Here is a 17,870-nt window from a genome sequence, read left to right as displayed (position 1 = left end):
AAAGTGGAGACAATAACTGAATCTTTATTACATAATTAGCATTTGGCCTTACAGTTAGAAATCAATTAAAAGTAAACATTTACTTCAGAACGCTGAGCTTCCACCTGACACCGTTTCTCATCTTCGGCGGGGTCGGGACCTCGGTGTCTGCAGAGGAAACAATCAGACTGTTAACAGATACAGTCTGAAATAAAGCATTTAGTTTGTATGTGACCAAAAAGGTCAAACTAAGGAGCAACAACTGAGGTCACATTAAAAATTCGGACCTTGCTGTGAAGCTGCTGGTCTCTGCTGCTGCTGGAAAGAAGCCATGATGCTGTTTGCAGTGGAGTTCGGCCCCGTGAGCTGCAGAGCAGGAAAGAGGTTTCATTTTGATTATTTTTATGACACAGTGGTGCAGTGGTTAGCACTGCTGCCTCACAGTTAGAATAACATCTAGAAGGCCTGGGTTCGATTCCACCTTGGCCCAGGCTCCTCCCTCTCTGTGTGTGTGTGTGTGTGTGTGTGTGTGCGTGGGTTTCCTCCCACAGTCCAAAGACGTGCACTTACTGGGGTTAATTGGCCACTCTAAATTGCCCATAGGTGTGAATGGTTGTCTGTCTCTGTGTTAGCCCTGTGGCAGACTGGCGACCTGTACAGGTGTACCCTGCCTCTTGCCCTATGTCAGCTAGGATAGGCTCCAGTCCCCCCCCCCGCGACCCTGAATAGGATAAGAGGATGGATATTTTTATGACAGTCCAGGAAAAAATGGAACGATATGCAGGAATCGAACCCAGAGCCCTGAGCTGCACTGGCACCCCGTGAGAGAGCTGAACACAAATACAGTAATACAAATGAGGCTCACAAATCAAGCGCAGGTTCCACTGATTCACAGAGGATTTATGTCAGTGCTTCATCTTTAGCTCCAAACTCATCACAGTGACCTTTAATAAAAGAACCATTTATGTACCGGGCCCTGGCTGGTCTGCAGGCCTTCGGGCCACACCTCAGGAACCGCTGCCTCCATCACCTGCAGCGCCTCCTCGTAGGTCTGCTGCAGCTTCTCTGCCTGTTTGTCAAACTGGAACAGCACCAGGACCTTCAGCAGGTTGTGGACCTCCTCTGTCACACACACACACACACACACATTACAGCCAGGCGTCCACACGAGCACTGAGTGTTCCCATCCATGATGCATTAATGGTTTCATCTAAAGCTACAGCACTAAATCTGGACAAACATGCTTGCTGATGGTTTTGTCTCGTATTCGTACCTCTCATCTTGTCCACAGCGGTGATGATCTCACCCAGGGCGAACATCAGCGCTCTGTCCTCCATTGGACTTCCTTCCTTCAAGCTGAGCTTCTTCCTCTCTGCTTTCCGCCGGTTCTTCGATGATCTCCTGCAAGCACATCGACACGCTTTACGTCAGCGACGACGTTCAAGTATTTTCCAGTTCTTGAGAAGAACTTTAGTTTGAGGTGGAAGCGTCCGTCTTACGAGGAGATGCGGGAGTTACTCTGAGAGTATTTGGAGCCGGTCATCACGCTGCTGGCTTCAGAGTAAAGTTCAGCATCCACGCAGTCTGGACCGTCTTCATCTGAGGAGGCGGACAGAAGGTCGAGTCACAACGTTCATGTCAGATAACACAAAAACTGCCGACTCGTTCAGATTCTCACCGAGCATGTCCAGTCTGGCTTTCTCCTTCTGCTCTCGAACCACAGCCAGGCGGGTCTTGTGTCGAGCGAAGGTCCCAACCTGAGCCTCCAGGAAGGAGGTCTGAGTACTTACAGCTGATGGAAAAACATCATCATCATCATCATCATCATCATCAGGCAGTACCTCTGTGTTTGGCTGCACTCTTTCCTTCTTCCTTCTCTACTGAAATACTTGACAGCAGTTTTACTTCCACAGTTAAAGCTGCACAGATGTGAACCAGAGCGCTGAACATGTCAATGTTTTTATCCCAAAGAGTTGCAGCAGTCCAAACTTTAAACACAACCTTTAACAAAACTGTTTGAATAAAGTTGGATGGTTCAAAATGATCAGACAAAATAATGACACAGGTAATGAAAATATAACACCGTAAAGGACCTGATATGAACCTGCTGCAGGTGGGAGACGTTTCTGAGCGTGAACTCTTCTTACCTTCTAAGATGGCAGGTTTCAGGTTGGTTTCAGTGATATCTCGTCTGTCGTGCATGTAAATCTGAAGCAGGCAACGGAAACATTTGTGCTTTAAATCCATATTTTAGTACAAAGAAGGGACAAGAAAGAGAAACGGAGCAACACTGACCAATCGGAGCGCCTCCTCCCAGACTGCACCGGTGATCAGAGCCAAAATGGCTTCCTCACAGTCCTGTTGTAAAGAGGAAAGTGTTCAGAGCTGAGCTGTAAGCAGGAAGTGCTGCTGGATGATCTGTATTAGTATTTTTCACGTGGTTCAGGATCTCTTACTTTAGCGTACTGGTCCAGCAGCAGAGCAGCTTCTGAGTAGCGCCTCTGCTCATGCAGCTTCTCTGCAAAAGGCAGAAGCAGAAACATTATTATAATCCAGCCGCGATGTGGCCGCTTTGACTTTCTACCCGATGATTACCTGCCAGGTCTCTGGCCAGCAGAGCCAGCTGGTCGGGCGGCAGCGGTATCTGCTGCGCCACACAGACGGCGTTCCTCCAGCTGGAGCTGGTGGCGAAAGCTTGCAGGGCGCGCGCCGGCTCCCCACATCGCCACAGCAGCAGGCCGGCCTGCTCCGCCTGCTGCTGCTCCACCAGGTGCTCAGCGTAGGCACAGCTCAGAGTCTGGAGGTCAAAGGGCAAGAAAATCAAGTTAGCCTTAAAGCTTCGTGTCAGCATAAGATACAGACTTCCTGTGGTTTCAGGAATGTGGTTTCCTGTGGTGAATGTTAGCCACATTCACCTTCATTTAAAACTACCGTCTAATAACGACAGGTGTGTGAGACCAGTCTGTCCTCGTTAGTCAGCACCCACAACACTGGTTATGCTAATTATTCATTATTATATGAGGCTGCAACCACTGCTAATAACCTACATATGAAAATAAATATTCCTGTTTTCTTTCATATTTAAGGTCTGAGGACCTCGAAAAGGCGCTGCCTTCATGTCAGTGCTGCAGACTGCAGTGAGGCTGCACTTTCATCGTGATTCTCTGCTGATGGTTTGTAGCTTCCTGGTGTGAAAAACAGGGAACATCTCCTTTGCATTTTCCTATAAACCCTCCTGGACCCTGTGACGGGTGGATGTTTGCATTCCCGCTCTAAGTGACTTGATGCTGCAGTGTAGCTGCTTGGTTTGAGGCAAAAATGAAGCAGCCCTCAGCGGAGTGAGCACCTGGTAGTGAGGGCTGTCTGCTGGGTACAGTCTCAGAGCTTCACTGTAGAGTTTCTGCTCCTTCACGAGCTGCAGAGCTTCAGGGAAATGTTCCTCTCCTGCACATAAATACACAGCACCGGTCGTGTAACTTAAATTATCGTAGCACAGTTTCCAAAAACGGTGAGCACGAGTAAAACAGGACCGAGCTGACAGACACATTTGGACTGACCACACTTGCTGAGATGGTGCAGGGCCTTTCTGTAGCGTTTCAGGTGTTTGTCGATGGTGTAGCGCTGGTAGTTTGGCTCCAGGCTCTTCAGCATGTTCAAGAAGGGAAGGTACTCTTTAGGATCCTGCAGGGAAGGAGGAGACACAATAAACCATCTAGAGAACCCAATGAAGCCTGTTTTATTCCACTGTAACCAGTGCAAAAGGACCTCCATCCTGTGTTTGGCTGCCGGAAACAGGAAGACCTCAAAACTTTGGATATGATAAACTTTTTAATTCGCACCAAATTTGATCAACAGAAATGCAACAAATGCTCTTTCTGCTGACTACACTGCAGGACTCACACCAGAGCTTTCAAAAGTAAAACTATCACGTGGGATATGAAGAGAAATGATGTGGAAATTAAAAACTTTTATTCTGAATCATCCTCTAGCTTCAGTAATGCTCTCAGGACTCAGAGTCCTCAGGCAGTTCCTCCTCGTACCTTCTGGGATTTCTCCGCCACCATGAGCACGAGGTCAAAGTCGTACGTTCCCAACGAGTAATCATAAAGCTCGTTGACATTGACGAGGAAGAGGAGGTACTTTAACGCCTCTTCAGCGCTCACAGCAGCAGGAGCTTCAGGAGGGTTCTCTAGATACACACACACACACACACACACACACCCTTCAGTGAAGGAATCAGAGGGTGTAAAGACAGCGAGGTCATCGCTGTGTCCGAGCTGTGCTCACCTCGAAGCTCGTGGACCTTCTGCAAAGCGGTTTCCAGCTCAGGAACCGTCTTCTTCACATGAGCAGTAAGGATGGACAGACAGAACCTGAATGGAGAACACAGTTTATGCCCCACAGCTTCCATCAAATGATCCAGTTACTGGTCCTTATATTTATTTGTGTTTCAGTTATTTAATGATTTAGATTTGGATACATTTCACTGTATGAACAACCTGTAACATTATGCTGTATTATGATGTTTAATAAAGAGTAAGAGAGGTTTCACTGACTTGTTTGGATCCATAGACTCCATGGCGCTCCGTAAAGCATCACAAACCACGTCTACTTTCTTCTGGCTCGAGGTGGGCGGAGCCTGGACCGGGCTGCTTTCAGGACGGGGGTACATGCTGCTGGTGGTATCCTCCTCTCTGGGAAAAGAAAAGAGGAGAAAAATGGAGTTAAACAAGCTGCAACCACCAGAGATTAAAAAAGGAGCTCAATGCTGAAGCTTCTGATGCTTCTGCAGTTCCTCTAACGTCCACTTGAGGCTCCAGCACTGAGTCAGTCTCCATAGACTTCCATGTTAAAACGTCCAACAGCACTAAAAAACAGTCTGAGTCGGGCTCCACCCTGGACAGGACTCACACCTACAGCCAATTTAGAGTCACCAGTTAATCTGCATGTGTTTGGACTGTGTGGAGTACTCGGAGAACCTACACAGGAACGCATGATATGACCTGATGTGTGGACCAACATCCAAAATAAAGGTGTCGGGGGGTCAAATTCTGTTATTCTATTAGTCTGTTAGCACTAATCTGTATATGTGCTGCACCTATACTACACCCTCTCTTCCAACAGGCTCTAAAAGTTGAAATGACTGTGGCTGAAATGTTAATGTTGAGTCTCCAAAACGCAGTAAAAACAGTAGATGATGCCACAGTGGATACATCCAGTTTGAATGTGAGACTCTGCTCGTCTGACCCGTTTGAAAAAGTCTTACTTGAGTTCAGTGAGGAAGAGGTTGATGTGGTTGATGGAGTTGAGCTGTGTGATGAAGGTCTCTATGTTCTCCAGGAACACCTTTAGAAGAAAAATAACATCATTTTTACTCATACAGCCCTTATAGCTCAGAAACATCCATCCATCCATCCATCCATCCATCCATCCATCCATCCATCCATCCATCCATCCTCATCCAGAGAAGCCCAGACCTCCTGCAGCTCCTCCATGTCTCCACATGGGAACACCAATCTGAGAAACACTCTCCATCATCTCCTGGATGATCAGGAATGCAAGCACGTGACTTTTGATGACTAATGGGCTCGACACACGGGGACAAACGGCAGCGACAAATGGACCGCATCGCCTCAGGGGTGAAACCGAACACACGGGACATGACAGCAGCTTTGTGAATCGCGCTCTCACGTCACTCGTCTCCAAGAAATGTGATTGGTTGTGAAACTGGAGGGATTTAGACATTTTCAAAGCAGTCTGTGTCAGACAGACAAGAAAGATGAGGAGTCAGAAGATTTTACTGGAACTGACAGAAATGTTGCTGTTAAGTCTGCTCTACAAAAGAAAAAGACAACCTTGGGTTCATCCTATATTAGCACTGAACTCCTCTCTATCCTTCTGTTTAAGGTCAGCCTGGTGCCAACACGTTCCCATACGGCTGCCTTTTATGTGTAACCCAATCACTGCATTAAGTGTCATATAATATAGCTAAAACACACAGCTAAAACGATGCTTTCCTTCGTGCTGAAAGTGGTTGCAGACTGCAGCGTGTAGCATACTCTCCGCTCATTGGTCAGTCAGTGAAACCCTCGCTGATTGGTTTAGTGCCACGCGACAGCGACAAAAGTAGAACATTTTTCAACTTTCTTGTGTAGCCTGGTCGCGTGTGCACATCTACGTGTACGAGCTCGAAATTTCACATGCACGAATGTCGCCGGTCGCTTAGCTGGAGGAGGGCAAGCGATTGTCGCCTCATCGCACAAGCTCCACAGAAAATGAATGGAGAGCGAGCGACGTCGCTCCCCGTGTGTCGAGCCCCTAACAGTCAACATAACTGTAAACTTTAACTTCCCTTTAAATGAAGCGCTCTGAACAACGAATGAAAGTATGAGGTCATAAAGGTAAAGACCCAGAACATACCTTTGGGTTGTGATCATAAATGAAGTTCAGGCTGATCCTCAGCTTCCTCATACATTCAAAAGCTTCTCTGAATTTCAAACTGATTAAAAAAAAACACACAAAGTTTCTAAGATTCGGTATTAAAAAGTTTTCAGTAACGTAACAGTTTGTGTTGTTGCCCAGAGTGTGGCTGAGATATCAGCTGCAGTACTGAGGGATGCACTTTTATGTTTCACAGCAACAAACAGAAAGAAATGTCAATCTAACCACATTAATACCAAATATGCACTTTAAACATACAGCCAATGCTTTGGCCATCAGACCCCACAATGGAACGTTCAAGATCACATGATGTGTAAGAGCAGGAAGTCAAACTCACCCATCGAGCCACTTCCTGAGCTGAGCCAACACCAGAGCTCTGTGATGTATGGTCTCCAAATTCCCACGAGGCATCTGGGCGAGCACGACAAAATACATCAGAGTGTGTGTGTGTGTGTGTGTGTGTGTGTGTGTGTGTGTGTGTGTGTGTGTGTGTGTGTGTCTGTGTGTGTGTCTCTGTGTGTGTGTGTGTGTGTCTCTGTGTGTGTGTGTGTGTGTGTGCATCTGTGTGTGTGTGTGTGTGTGTGTCTGTGTGTGTGTCTCTGTGTGTGTGTGTGTGTGTGTGTCTCTGTGTGTGTGTGTGTGTGTGTGTGTGTCTCTGTGTGTGTCTCTGTGTGTGTGTGTGTCTCTGTGTGTGTGTGTGTGTGTGTGTGTCTGTGTGTGTGTGTGTGTGTGTGTGTGTGTGTGTGTCTCTGTGTGTGTGTGTGTGTGTGTGTGTGTGTGTGTGTCTCTGTGTGTGTGTGTGTGTGTGTGTCTCTGTGTGTGTGTGTGCGTCTGTGTGTGTGTGTGTGTGTGTGTCTCTGTGTGTGTGTGTGTGTGTGTGTGTGTGTGTGTGTGTGTCTGTGTGTGTGTGTGTGTGTGTCTCTGTGTGTGTGTGTGTGTGTCTCTGTGTGTGTGTGTGTGTGTGTGTCTGTGTGTGTGTGTGTGTGTCTCTGTGTGTGTGTGTGTGTGTGTGTGTGTGTGTGTGTGTGTAACCTGTAGGATCACTCTGGTGTCTTGCGGCACCACAGTGACGATCCTGGATCCTCTCTCCACTCGCCGAAGCGTCTCATCATTCTGACCTCCATCGGAGGCAAGAGCCGCCTGCAGCCCTGTGGGGTCAAAGTTCATTCAGCTCAGCTGTACTGCGACACACCAACAAGAAGACCTTCCTCTACAAACAGCAGATGTTCGTGTCATCTACAAGAGCAGCCAGCCAGACAGTTAGCAACAACGCTAATGATAGCAGCTGCAGAAAAACAACGCACACGTCTGCATAATTCACTCCTTTGACCTCTGACCTCCATCTCCCCGTCACTTCCTTCAGCTGTTCCAGGGGGACGCCGAGGCGTTCGCAAGCCCACCAAGAGATGCAATTTCTCTTGCGTGTCCTGGGTCTGCCCCGGGGCCTCCTCCCGGTAGGACACGCCCAAAACACCTCACATGGAGGTGCCCTGGAGGCATCGCAGCCAGATTCCCAAAAATCCTCAACTAGCTCCTTTCAAATGTGGAGGAGTAACAACTCTGAGCCCCTCCTGAATGACCGGGCCCCTCACCCATCTCTGAGGGACTACCCTGAAGCCAGCTCCAGGGTAGTTACCGGGCCTTAGCCCATGGGGGCCCAAAAAAAAAAAAAAAAAGCTTCTGATTGAACAGCCTTCAGTTCCTTCGCTCTACAACCTCAACCAACACGTTCCTTTGTGTTTATGGGCTCCAAACACAAAGGAAGATAATCCACGGTGTGGTACCACCGTGAGTGTGCAGTGCAAAAACACTCAAGTGCTTCTAAACAGGTGACATCACGGTTCTTACGTCCTACCTTTGACCGTGAGCGTGCTCAGCTGGAGGCATCGGCAGGTGTGTGAGTGAGTGGTGACGAGGAGGAAGTCGTTACAAACAGCGAAGGAAGAAACATTGGAGGCGAGCTGGAAAACAGATAAACGTACACACGTCTAAAAAGCTCTGCTGCTTCCTCAGTGCCACTAAAAATGAGAGAAAGATGGAGACAGGACGCTTAAAGCAGACCTCTGAGTCTCCGGCATACAGGTGGGATCTCTCCGTCAAGCCGAGCAGGTATTCCTGAGGATGGAAAGCAAAGACAAACATGTGCATCGAGGCCTGCAGACTAGAACTTAGAAATAATTGCCCGTGTAATCATATGCTGATGTGCTTCTACCTCCCCACTCATGCTGCAGAGGGCCATCTGGACACAGGGAACAGGGAAGTTGATGCTGCAGCCCCTGGAGTCACACCAACCTTCCACTGACGGCTCAGGATGATCTACACAGAAATGCCCAAAACTCAATCAGCTACCATGCATCTACGACAAGCTTTAAAAGCAGGCATCAATGTATGCCAGAAAAATGTAAAAATGGAAGCAAAAAGGCTCATTTATTTACTTAAATGATGTAACCCCCACAGAGAGGCTGTTTAAATCATGAATGAATGTGTTTCCTGACCCCAGAGCAGTTTCCTCATCTGTCCATCTTCCAGCTGCAGGGCCACAGTTCCAGTCTGAGAGGAATGGACCACACTGACCACAACGCCGTCCACTTCCACCTCCGACCTGAGGCATGAAAACAGCGTTAAACACTTCTAAATGATTTCTGTAGCATCTGTTCACAAGCTTTACGTGGCTGGAGAAGCTTTCTCAGTTTGCAGACCCGACAGCGAGGGAATCACCAGCATCCCGAGTGGGGCGGAGCATCAGCAGGGTGGAGGAGGTTGGCAGCAGACCGGGAATGACCCCCAGAAACAGCTCATCCTGCAGCCACAGCAGCTGCCGCAGAGCCAGAGGAACATCCCGAACAACTGTGGGTCTGCAGGAGGGAGAATCGTTTCAGGAAACGATGATAAGAAAACAGTCAAACTATGACAAACGAGTGCATGAGGTCAACAAAAACACAGGTGCTGCAGGTAAGAGCCGTGTGTGTGTGTGTGTGTGTGTGTGTAGCAGCATCCTGTGCAGCTCTGCAGGTCTCTGCTTCACCTGAAGGTTTTCTGGAGGACGAGAGGACGAGACACGACCCTGAACCCGTCTGCTGATTTGTCGTCTTTTTCTCCTGAATCTGGAATCACGCAGAAAGACAAAGATCATGTTTATGAGACAAACAGATAACTGGGAGAATCAGCTGCATCTGTATGACAGTTTGTTCTGAGCACTTTGGATGACAGTTCAGAAGTGACCTCTGGTTTTAAAATCCAGTGAGCATCAGGATGTTAATCCAGATGTTAAGAACAGTGTTATTAACGCACCTTGGGCGTAGACTGAAATCTGTCCATCAGCGGTGAGCGCTGCCAGCTGATTGGTCCCCTGAGGTCGGCACAGGAACGTCACCTGGTTAACTGGTGATTTTAACTGGAGCTCGAAGGAACACATGGGAGGAGGAACCACGGACTGCCGGAAGGTCGTCACCAGGATTTTTTCTAGGCGAGATTTGGCCAAATATGAACCCCACACTGGAATAAATCTACAACTGAGCGCCTCTCGGCTTGTACTGAGCCTCACCTCCATCTATGACGGCTACACCGGCGTCGTCGTCGGCATCCAGCCCGGCGCTCCGTTCTGTCGTCCAGCCCCAGTCGTAGCTGACGCTGGTCCAGCTGCGGGTCACCACGTGGAGCCGTAGGGGGCGCTCGGGGTCCCAGCAGACGCAGACCGGAGCCTTCTGAGGGTCTCTGCCGAACTCCAGGCTCTGCTTCAGGTACCAGTGGTAGTTTCCCACCGTCCACAGCTGGACTGCAGAGGGAACGGTTCCTCTCCGTGTTAGCAGCATTTTTCCTGTTCCTGCTTCTCAACATAAATGACTTTGTGACATCACAAAGGTATTGGTGCACTTACTGTAAGTGTTGACCCGTCCGTCCTCTCCGGCGGTCAGGTCCTCCAACCAAATGGCTAAAACAGTGGAGTCACTGTTCCACAGCAGCTCCTTCACCTGAAACACAGAAACACCTGATCTGATTCCACTGATCATAAACTGCAGCTCTGATTACTTCACCTTCAGCGGGGCTTCTTTCAGGGTCAATAAAGTTTAGATGAACGTGCCTTCGCTTCGTCTTTGCCGAACGGCAAAGCGAAGTCTCCGTGCAGCAGTCCGTTCTTCTCCATGAACACCACACTGTGCTTGTTGGGATGCCGCCGAGTGCTCGCGATCAGGCTGCCTGAGGGTCTGAAACACAGGCAAAAGTGTGCTCAGCTTTAGCATTAACTGACGCAGTGAGAAGCCCTCCACAGCTGAGCGCTTACTTCCAGCAGAGCGCCTGCTCCAGGCCGTTGATGGGCTCGCTGGTGGCCTGCAGGACACCCTCTCTGTTCCAGACCCGGACCTTTCTGGCTCCGCTTTGAGGACACACGGCGCTGACGGCAAACAGCTGCCCGTCACCTCGCCACGTCACCCGCGGCCTGCGGTCGTCCCAGGCTACGGCGGGCTGCACCTCCTGTGGGTGGATGTTCACGTCACTCAGAGTACGTGCATATTTGAGAAATGAAACTGTACAGCTTCCTTTTCCAAAGTAAAAGTATTTAATAAAGCACCTGGATCTTCCTCTGTGCCGCCTGTTTCCCCTCTGAGCCATGAAACTGAGTCTCCTTCTTCCCCCAACCCACGCTGATGAACTTCCCTGCAAAACACACACTGTGGGTGAAACACATTCATTAACCGGGCGACCGCAGATCCAATCAGAGTCACCGCACCTTCACCGAAATCGTCCTGGTGGATTCCGACCTCTGTGATTGGCTCAAAGTCTTTGGTCATCATGATGATGGTTTCCTGACCTGTGAACACAAAACAGCCGTGATTCAGTCACAACGCTGTTAAATACGTTTACATTTTTAAAATTTCTGTTTATCTTTCAATAACTTCTGAGCCGTTCTTCTTCTCTGATGGTTTCTAAACCAGGAAATGAAGCTACAGCGTCTCACAGAGACCATCAACAGTTACATAAAACACTGACCTGTAGTGAGGATGACGAGCTCTTCATCAGGACTCCAGCTCATCGAGGAAAGGCCGCTGTCAACGCTGCCGACACACTCCAACTGTGGATCAAACACGCTTACTGAGGACAGTCCCGATGTCCAAACCACAGCTGGAGACTAACTTCAACGTTCTATCAGCTCTACTAACCTGGCAGGTGTTGAGGTTGAAGAGAACGACGTCACCGCCTGCCGTGGCCAAACACGCTGACTCCAGTTCAGCCAGGTCCTGAAGTCCGACCACGGCGCCGCTGCCGTCCTCCGGGAGGAAGGCGTCCGCTGTCAGAGAGGCTTCGCTGACAACCTGGGAAAGAAGAACGGAGGAAAGCTGAGAGCCGCAGTTTATAAGAAAGAAGTACATCCCACGTGGTAAAGGTAAGAGGAACTTCCAGGTGTGCCTTGAAGCAACCATTTGTTAGTTTTTTGCAAACTACGCAAAAATGTATCAATTAATTGACACATTTAGTGTCACAGTTCTTTGTGTACACACACACACACACACACACACACACACACACACACACACACACACTTCTAAACAAACAGAGGTAATTATCCAAGCTGGGTACTAAAGGCAGAGATGAAGAAACACGTCACCTTCTTGTGTTAAAAAAACCCACAACTACACACTGCTGCAGACAACCCAACACAAAAGAAAGTGAGGAGGGTGCAATGGTGGCTCAGCGGTTGAGCAAGCGACCACATGCCGTGTGGTGGTGCAGACGGCGCAGGTTTGAGTCCCGACCTAGTTGCGATTTGCTGTGTGTCTTCCCCCATCTCTCCTCCCGCTTTCCTAAAGTAATTAAAAAAAAATCTGACTTGTATTACACCTCAAACTCGTTGTTGTGCTCCTCAAACATTCCTGAACCACGTCTGCTTCGTGGCAGGAAGCATTATCCTGCTGAAAGAGGCCACGGCCATCGGGGAATACCGTTTCCATGAAAGGGTGTAGATGCAACACTGAGGTAGGTGGCACGTGTCAAAGTAACATCTACGTGGATGGAAGGACCCAAAGTGTCCCAGCAGATCGCTGCCTCTGCTGGCTTGCCTTCCTCCCATACTGCATCTTGGTGCCAGGTGTTCCCCAGGTAAGCGATGCACACGCACCTGGACACCCACGTGAAGTAAAAGAACAGCGAGCATGAACTTTTTCAGCAATATGAGCAGCAGTAGTTCGTCTGTTGGATCGGACCACACGGGCCAGCCTCCGTGTGGGAACACCCCACAGGAGCTGCAGGTTTGGAGATGCTCTGACCCAGTCATCGAACCGCTCGGCCTGAGCGCTCTCTGATGCACTCATTTCTAATCCTGTCCTGGTCACTCCCCATAATCATCAACATCTCCAGCTCGGCCTCCTGTCTTTGTGTCAGCAGCACCGTCTCCAAACCATCCACAGCAGGTCTCACTACCATCAGAAAACCTTCCCTTTCACTCTGGCTGCTCTCCGTCTGTCACACTCATCTCCACCCGGCCTGCACTGCACCCTCCTGTGCTCTGTCCGTTGCTTTGGACGGTTTAAACTCTCTCTGCTCCTTCCAGCTTCACCTTTCCACCTGTCTCCCTCTCATTCACGTTCATGTATTCTGTCTTGCTTCTACTGACTTTCCTTCCTCCTGTCTCCGGAGCACACCTGCACATCTCCAGCGCTGTATGCCGTCAGCTGCTCACCTGGCCAGTCCGGGGGTCGTACTCTGTGATGGAGTACTGCGACGCGATGAGCAGCGCGCCGGTGTCCGCCCGCACGGAGAAACACAGCGGCGAGCCGGGACCCTGCAGCTCCGAGCTCCGAAGGCTCTTCAGGAGCTTCAGATTCCTCATTTCCCCTCAGGAGCCTCCAGAGGCCGAGCAGGACCTGACACAGCAACAATGTCACGTTTTCAGTATTCATTTGGTACAAAAAGAGAAATGTTATACTAATCTTTTATTTTTTCATTTGCTCTCAAATGAGATGGCATGTCTGACTTTTGAAAATACTTAAATAACTCATTTGAAAACGAGGGATGTTCTCTTTAAAGCAATTCTTACACATAAGGAATCACGTTAAGCTGTTAACGATGAAACTTTTACACAACAAGACTAAAAGAAATAAACACGTGATAGTGGCGAAACCTTTTAAAGGCCTTCATCATTTTAAAGATTTTAAACAGTCAAGTTTTTGCTGCTCAGTCAGAGGGTGATGAAGACTCTGGTACGGGGTGTCCGAAAATGGAACCAGAGGCGCTAGCTTATGTTAAACTAAAGGAAGCGTTCAGGTGCAGCAGGAAACAGGAGCTCTGAAGCGCGACGAGGCCGAAATAAAAACGATAAAGAAAACAGAAACCCACCGTAAAGAAACAAGCTGAGGTAATAAAGCCGCTCCAGTCTCCAACATCAACAACATGCGTGTGGCAGCGTCAGACTCACAACCTTTAACCTCTGACGGAGATACTTGAAGTCGAGGCGTTGTCGCCCCCTGGCAACGCGGAGTGAAATAACATCATTTGTGTGCGTGAGAGAGAGAGACACAGTTTCAGGGTATCATCAGGGATTTACTCTCAAACTTCTGAGAAAATAACTCAAACATGTGGAAACAATTTGAAATTTTGTTATTTTATCAATTCTGAGTTCTATTCTCTGAAATTAGTGTTTTGAAGACTTAAATCAAACTTTTGACTCATGGATGCCAAAAATATGATTTTTTTTTTTTTCCAGTGGTGGAAACGAGCTTCCATTGTGTTTAATGAGACTGACGTCTGCAGTGCATTCAAGCTTTCTCCTCATAAATGCACTCACCTCTGCAAGTCCTGCAGGGGCTGCAGAGGGGCATAACACTTCCAGCACAGACTTGTTCAAAGATGTTGTTGAACTGAGAATTTTAGCTTTTCAGATGTGTACAGAGATTCATGATAGCACATAATACAGGCAGCCCAGCAGCTGTGATTAGCACTGCCTCAGAGTGGAGAAGGTTGGGCCCCTTTTTTTTGCAGAGCTCCCCCTGGTTCCATGTTTTTCCTCTGAGAGCTCAGGTTTCTTCTGCCATTAAAAAAAAAACACAGCAGGAACATCTGTGCAGCTGCAGTCACAGGGTGGGTTGAGGGGGGGTGTGTCTCTGTGGGAATGAGCTCCATGAGGCTTTGACTGCAGAGCATGGAACAGGTGAGGCATTCAGGGACACATGTTACACATGTTGTTGTGGGAGACAGAAGATTGGATCAGCTGCTTCTTCACAGGCCTCCTTCCATCAGTGAAACAGAGCCGTCACTCCCAGCTCATCATGTTTCAGTTTGAAGCCAAACTACAATGTCAAGGTTCACCTGAAGGACTCGAACGCAGGAAAACCTCAAGAAGTTCAGCGGGTTTAACGAACAGCCCTTCAAATAACAGCAAGGAATATTTGCAGGTGGAACAACAACTGCTGGGATTTGAATCAGGTAAGGAATCATTCAGGTAAGGAGGCTAACGGAGCCGAGGCAGCTCACCTGTCTTTCCTCAGGGTTAGAGTTTCCTGTACTTGAATCTTTGGAGCAGGAAGACTATTCAGCAGGCAGGGTGAGAGTGGGTCAGGCAGAGTTTCCAGCAGGTTCCCTGAGAAGAACCAGGCGAGTAATTAAAACAGCAAAAGAAATAAATAAAAAGAGCCATCTTTAGTGTATAAACCTAAATGCAAGTAAAGCTGCATCTTTTGTCACCACCGCCCCTCCAGGATCTCTGCAGGTTTCTAAAATGGGACTAAAACATCGAGGCCAAGCATCATCCTGCAGGGCTGAGGAGCAAAGTCAACACTGAAGCACCAAAAGCTGCAGTTCCTCTAACGAGAGTCGGTCCCTCCTCAGCTGCAGCTGTGGGCACTTCAGAAAGAAGTCTGGAAGAACTCATTGTTGTGATGCCTCACTGAGGAGCTGAGGGAGAATTGGTGGAAGAAATAATAAGATCTATAGTTAGAGTGAATCATCTGTAAAGCCACCTCATGCTGACGGAGCTGCAGCTTCCTGCTGTTTTCAAGTATGGAAAATTTCAGGATACTTTTGTTAGAGGAACTCGAGCGCACCGTGGAGCTCCAGTTCCAGTCCAGTTCACCTTCTCCTAACTGCTCCCATCATCTCCTCGAGCAGGTTTATATTCTCTGTTGGTTTCCTGCTGATAAAATCTGCTGTGTGGGGAAATGAGGAGCAGCTGTAACACAGACTTGGTCACTTCCTGCTTTTCTGCAGAGGGATTTTAAACGTGGAGCCGTTTCCGCTTTCACAAATACAGATATAAAAATCACATCTGATGAAACATGAAAACAGCTTTTAGCCCCAGAAACTGAAGATGTTTGCACAAAGAAGCGATCTGAAAGCTGAAGCAGACCCGGTGAGCTGACATGAACCTTTGAGCCACTGTGATGTGTTTGCACACGGACTCACAAAGCAAAAGCCATCAAAGAAACAGACAGCAGGAGACGTGGATGACCCTGAGCGCGCTCTGCAACACTCACAGGCAATCACTGTGTGTAATGCAACACATCTGCCTCACATCTGCTCGTCTCTTTGGCTTTTATTTTGTATCATTATTGTTATTAATTTTAAAGTGGATGCTTTTGCATATTCCTCATGTAACATAATGCTCACCTGTAAACGCTGGAGATGGTCGTGTGGGGAAATCTGAGCACATCAGCAGTTTCTGAGGTACAGACCTGCTGTCTGACACCAACAACCAGTCACTTCATTTCCCTTCCATCCCAGCTCTGGTGCTCAGTTTGAACTTCAGCAGGTCATCTTGGCCATGTCTGCATGCCCAAGTGCACTGAGCTGCTGCCATGTGATTGGCTGATTGGCAGTACCTGATAAAGTGGTCAGTGAATGTGTTTGCTTTTCTTTTTTGATTGGAGGACAGAATAAGCGTGATGGTCCTCTGTGGCCACCATAATCTGAACATGAGGGTGGGTGGAGACAGTGATGGGTGCCCATTTATGTCCATTTACTTCATATTATTGTATGAGAGCGCGTGAGGGCAAAAGAATTAGACAAATAAAATTAAAACGCCTTTTGCAGCCTTTTTGGGTGTGGAGACATGAACATGTTTTAAACATTAATTTTTTCTCCTGGTTAAAAGCTGCCCTGACTGTGTGAGATATATATGGGGGGGGGGGGGGGGGGGGGGGGGTGTCGTCAGCATCACGATGAACACAGACGGAAAAACTTCAGCCCTGCCTCTGCTCGCAGAGATTACGTGGGCCGACGAGCTCCAGGAGCTGATGAGAGGAGAAAAATGGTGTCATCTGTATGAGGTCGAGTCAGAAGAGAAATCTGAGCTGCAGCTGTTTATTACCCCGGAGAGACGGAGGCCAATGAGATCATTTGCAAATCTCTCCTCATCATCTGCACTTTAAATAATCCTTGTTTGTTGGAGCAGCAGCCCAGAGAACCTCAGAGACCTGAAGCATCAAACCAGCTCCTGCCACACGTTACTTCAGGCTCTGAGAGAGAAAAAAGGAAAACAAGCGCAGCTAAAGCTGAAATTTCATTCTGACACATTTTATTCGTGGTTTCAGATTTTATTCTGTTTTCTGAAGTTTTACAGGTCTGTGGGGCCCTGAAGGTGAAGTCTGTTGGAACAGTTAACTCGGTGCATTTAAAAATCTGATGAGTGAAGATGCAGAAGGTCACACAGTGACATTCATAGCACTGCCCAACAGGCCTTCAAACAGTCCTTCAGAACCGCGAATTATGTCTGTGAGAATTTTAAATTATAACAAGTGAAGCTAAAACTTGACTATCTACACAAGATGATTCCTTCCAAAATAATCTGAACAAAATAACTCGTGTGTGATATAATTGGTTTGCATGAGATACACCGTTTGCATAAGATTATAACTCATTTGCATGTGATCATAACTCATTTGCGTATGACAACTAATTTGCATAAGATAACCAATTTGCATAAGACTCATGTGCACGACACGTGTTCTTTGATTATTCACTAGATCATGTCTGGTTTGCACAACACATTAACTCGTTTGAACAACATAATAACTTAGTCACAGCCTGACTGTCCGCGTGGAGTCTGCGTGGGCTCCCTCTGGGTACGCTGGCGTCCTCCCGCAGGCCAGAAACAGGCGCGCTGGGTGGGGTTGATCTGGGGAGTGAACGTGAGCGTGAATGGTTGTCTGTCTTTCCAGGGTGGACCCCCTCCTCTCCTCCTGGGACAGCTGGGATTGGCTTCAGCCCCCCACCCACCACGACCCTGAACTGGATACGCGTTTAAAAAAATGGATGGATGGATGGAAGATAATAACTCTAATAATGCAACAATAATAATAAAATAATGACTTGCTCATACAGTACGGTGTAAATAAAGTAACTGATTGGAACACGATAGAAGACAAAGTCGATCCATTAATGACGAGTAATCCATAAATAAATCGATCATCATCAGTGAATGATCAGAATAACAGCTGCGTGTTTCTGCAGAGTACTTTCAC

General features: G+C 48.1%; 1 protein-coding gene across 2 annotated transcripts; it reads right to left on the bottom strand.

Annotated features, from left to right (window-relative positions):
* Positions 1-4: 4 nt before the first annotated feature.
* elp1 (elongator acetyltransferase complex subunit 1) lies at positions 5-13,834 on the bottom strand. 2 transcript variants are annotated; one of them, XM_030739054.1, is made up of 36 exons: positions 13,753-13,834; positions 13,097-13,280; positions 11,580-11,732; positions 11,410-11,491; positions 11,150-11,230; positions 10,991-11,076; positions 10,703-10,893; positions 10,502-10,625; positions 10,298-10,391; positions 9,965-10,195; positions 9,712-9,882; positions 9,446-9,524; positions 9,120-9,275; positions 8,916-9,022; positions 8,633-8,736; positions 8,482-8,535; positions 8,276-8,381; positions 7,453-7,568; positions 6,758-6,831; positions 6,400-6,478; positions 5,246-5,325; positions 4,536-4,673; positions 4,267-4,352; positions 4,020-4,168; positions 3,537-3,660; positions 3,326-3,423; positions 2,575-2,776; positions 2,436-2,497; positions 2,275-2,337; positions 2,127-2,187; positions 1,658-1,771; positions 1,479-1,578; positions 1,253-1,380; positions 950-1,101; positions 267-345; positions 5-147 (listed from the first exon to the last, which is right to left on the bottom strand). In XM_030739054.1, exons 2-36 carry the CDS (start codon positions 13,244-13,246, stop codon positions 80-82), a joined length of 3,942 nt encoding a protein of 1,313 aa, XP_030594914.1. In that variant the 5' UTR covers positions 13,247-13,280; positions 13,753-13,834; the 3' UTR covers positions 5-79. The 2 variants fall into 2 exon arrangements, with proteins under 2 accessions (XP_030594914.1, XP_030594916.1); XM_030739056.1 differs by lacking the exon at positions 13,753-13,834 and having other exon boundaries at positions 13,059-13,171.
* Positions 13,835-17,870: the final 4,036 nt, after the last annotated feature.

This window comes from Archocentrus centrarchus, chromosome 10, assembly GCF_007364275.1.
Source record: "Archocentrus centrarchus isolate MPI-CPG fArcCen1 chromosome 10, fArcCen1, whole genome shotgun sequence".
Classification (NCBI taxonomy): Eukaryota; Metazoa; Chordata; class Actinopteri; order Cichliformes; family Cichlidae; genus Archocentrus; species Archocentrus centrarchus.
The sequence above is the reverse complement of the archived record's forward strand: the minus strand, read 5'-3'. Positions and strand labels throughout refer to the sequence as shown.

Coding starts and splice junctions, on each gene's coding strand:
- elp1 (XM_030739054.1), bottom strand. CDS start 13,246: ATGAGGAATCTGAAGCTCCTGAAGAGCCTTCGGAGCTCGGAGCTGCAG. Junction 5,326..6,399: donor TTTATGATCACAACCCAAAG/GTATGTTCTGGG, acceptor TTTCTTCTAAAG/GTGTTCCTGGAGAACATAGA. Junction 4,169..4,266: donor GAAGGTCCACGAGCTTCGAG/GTGAGCACAGCT, acceptor GTGTGTATCTAG/AGAACCCTCCTGAAGCTCCT.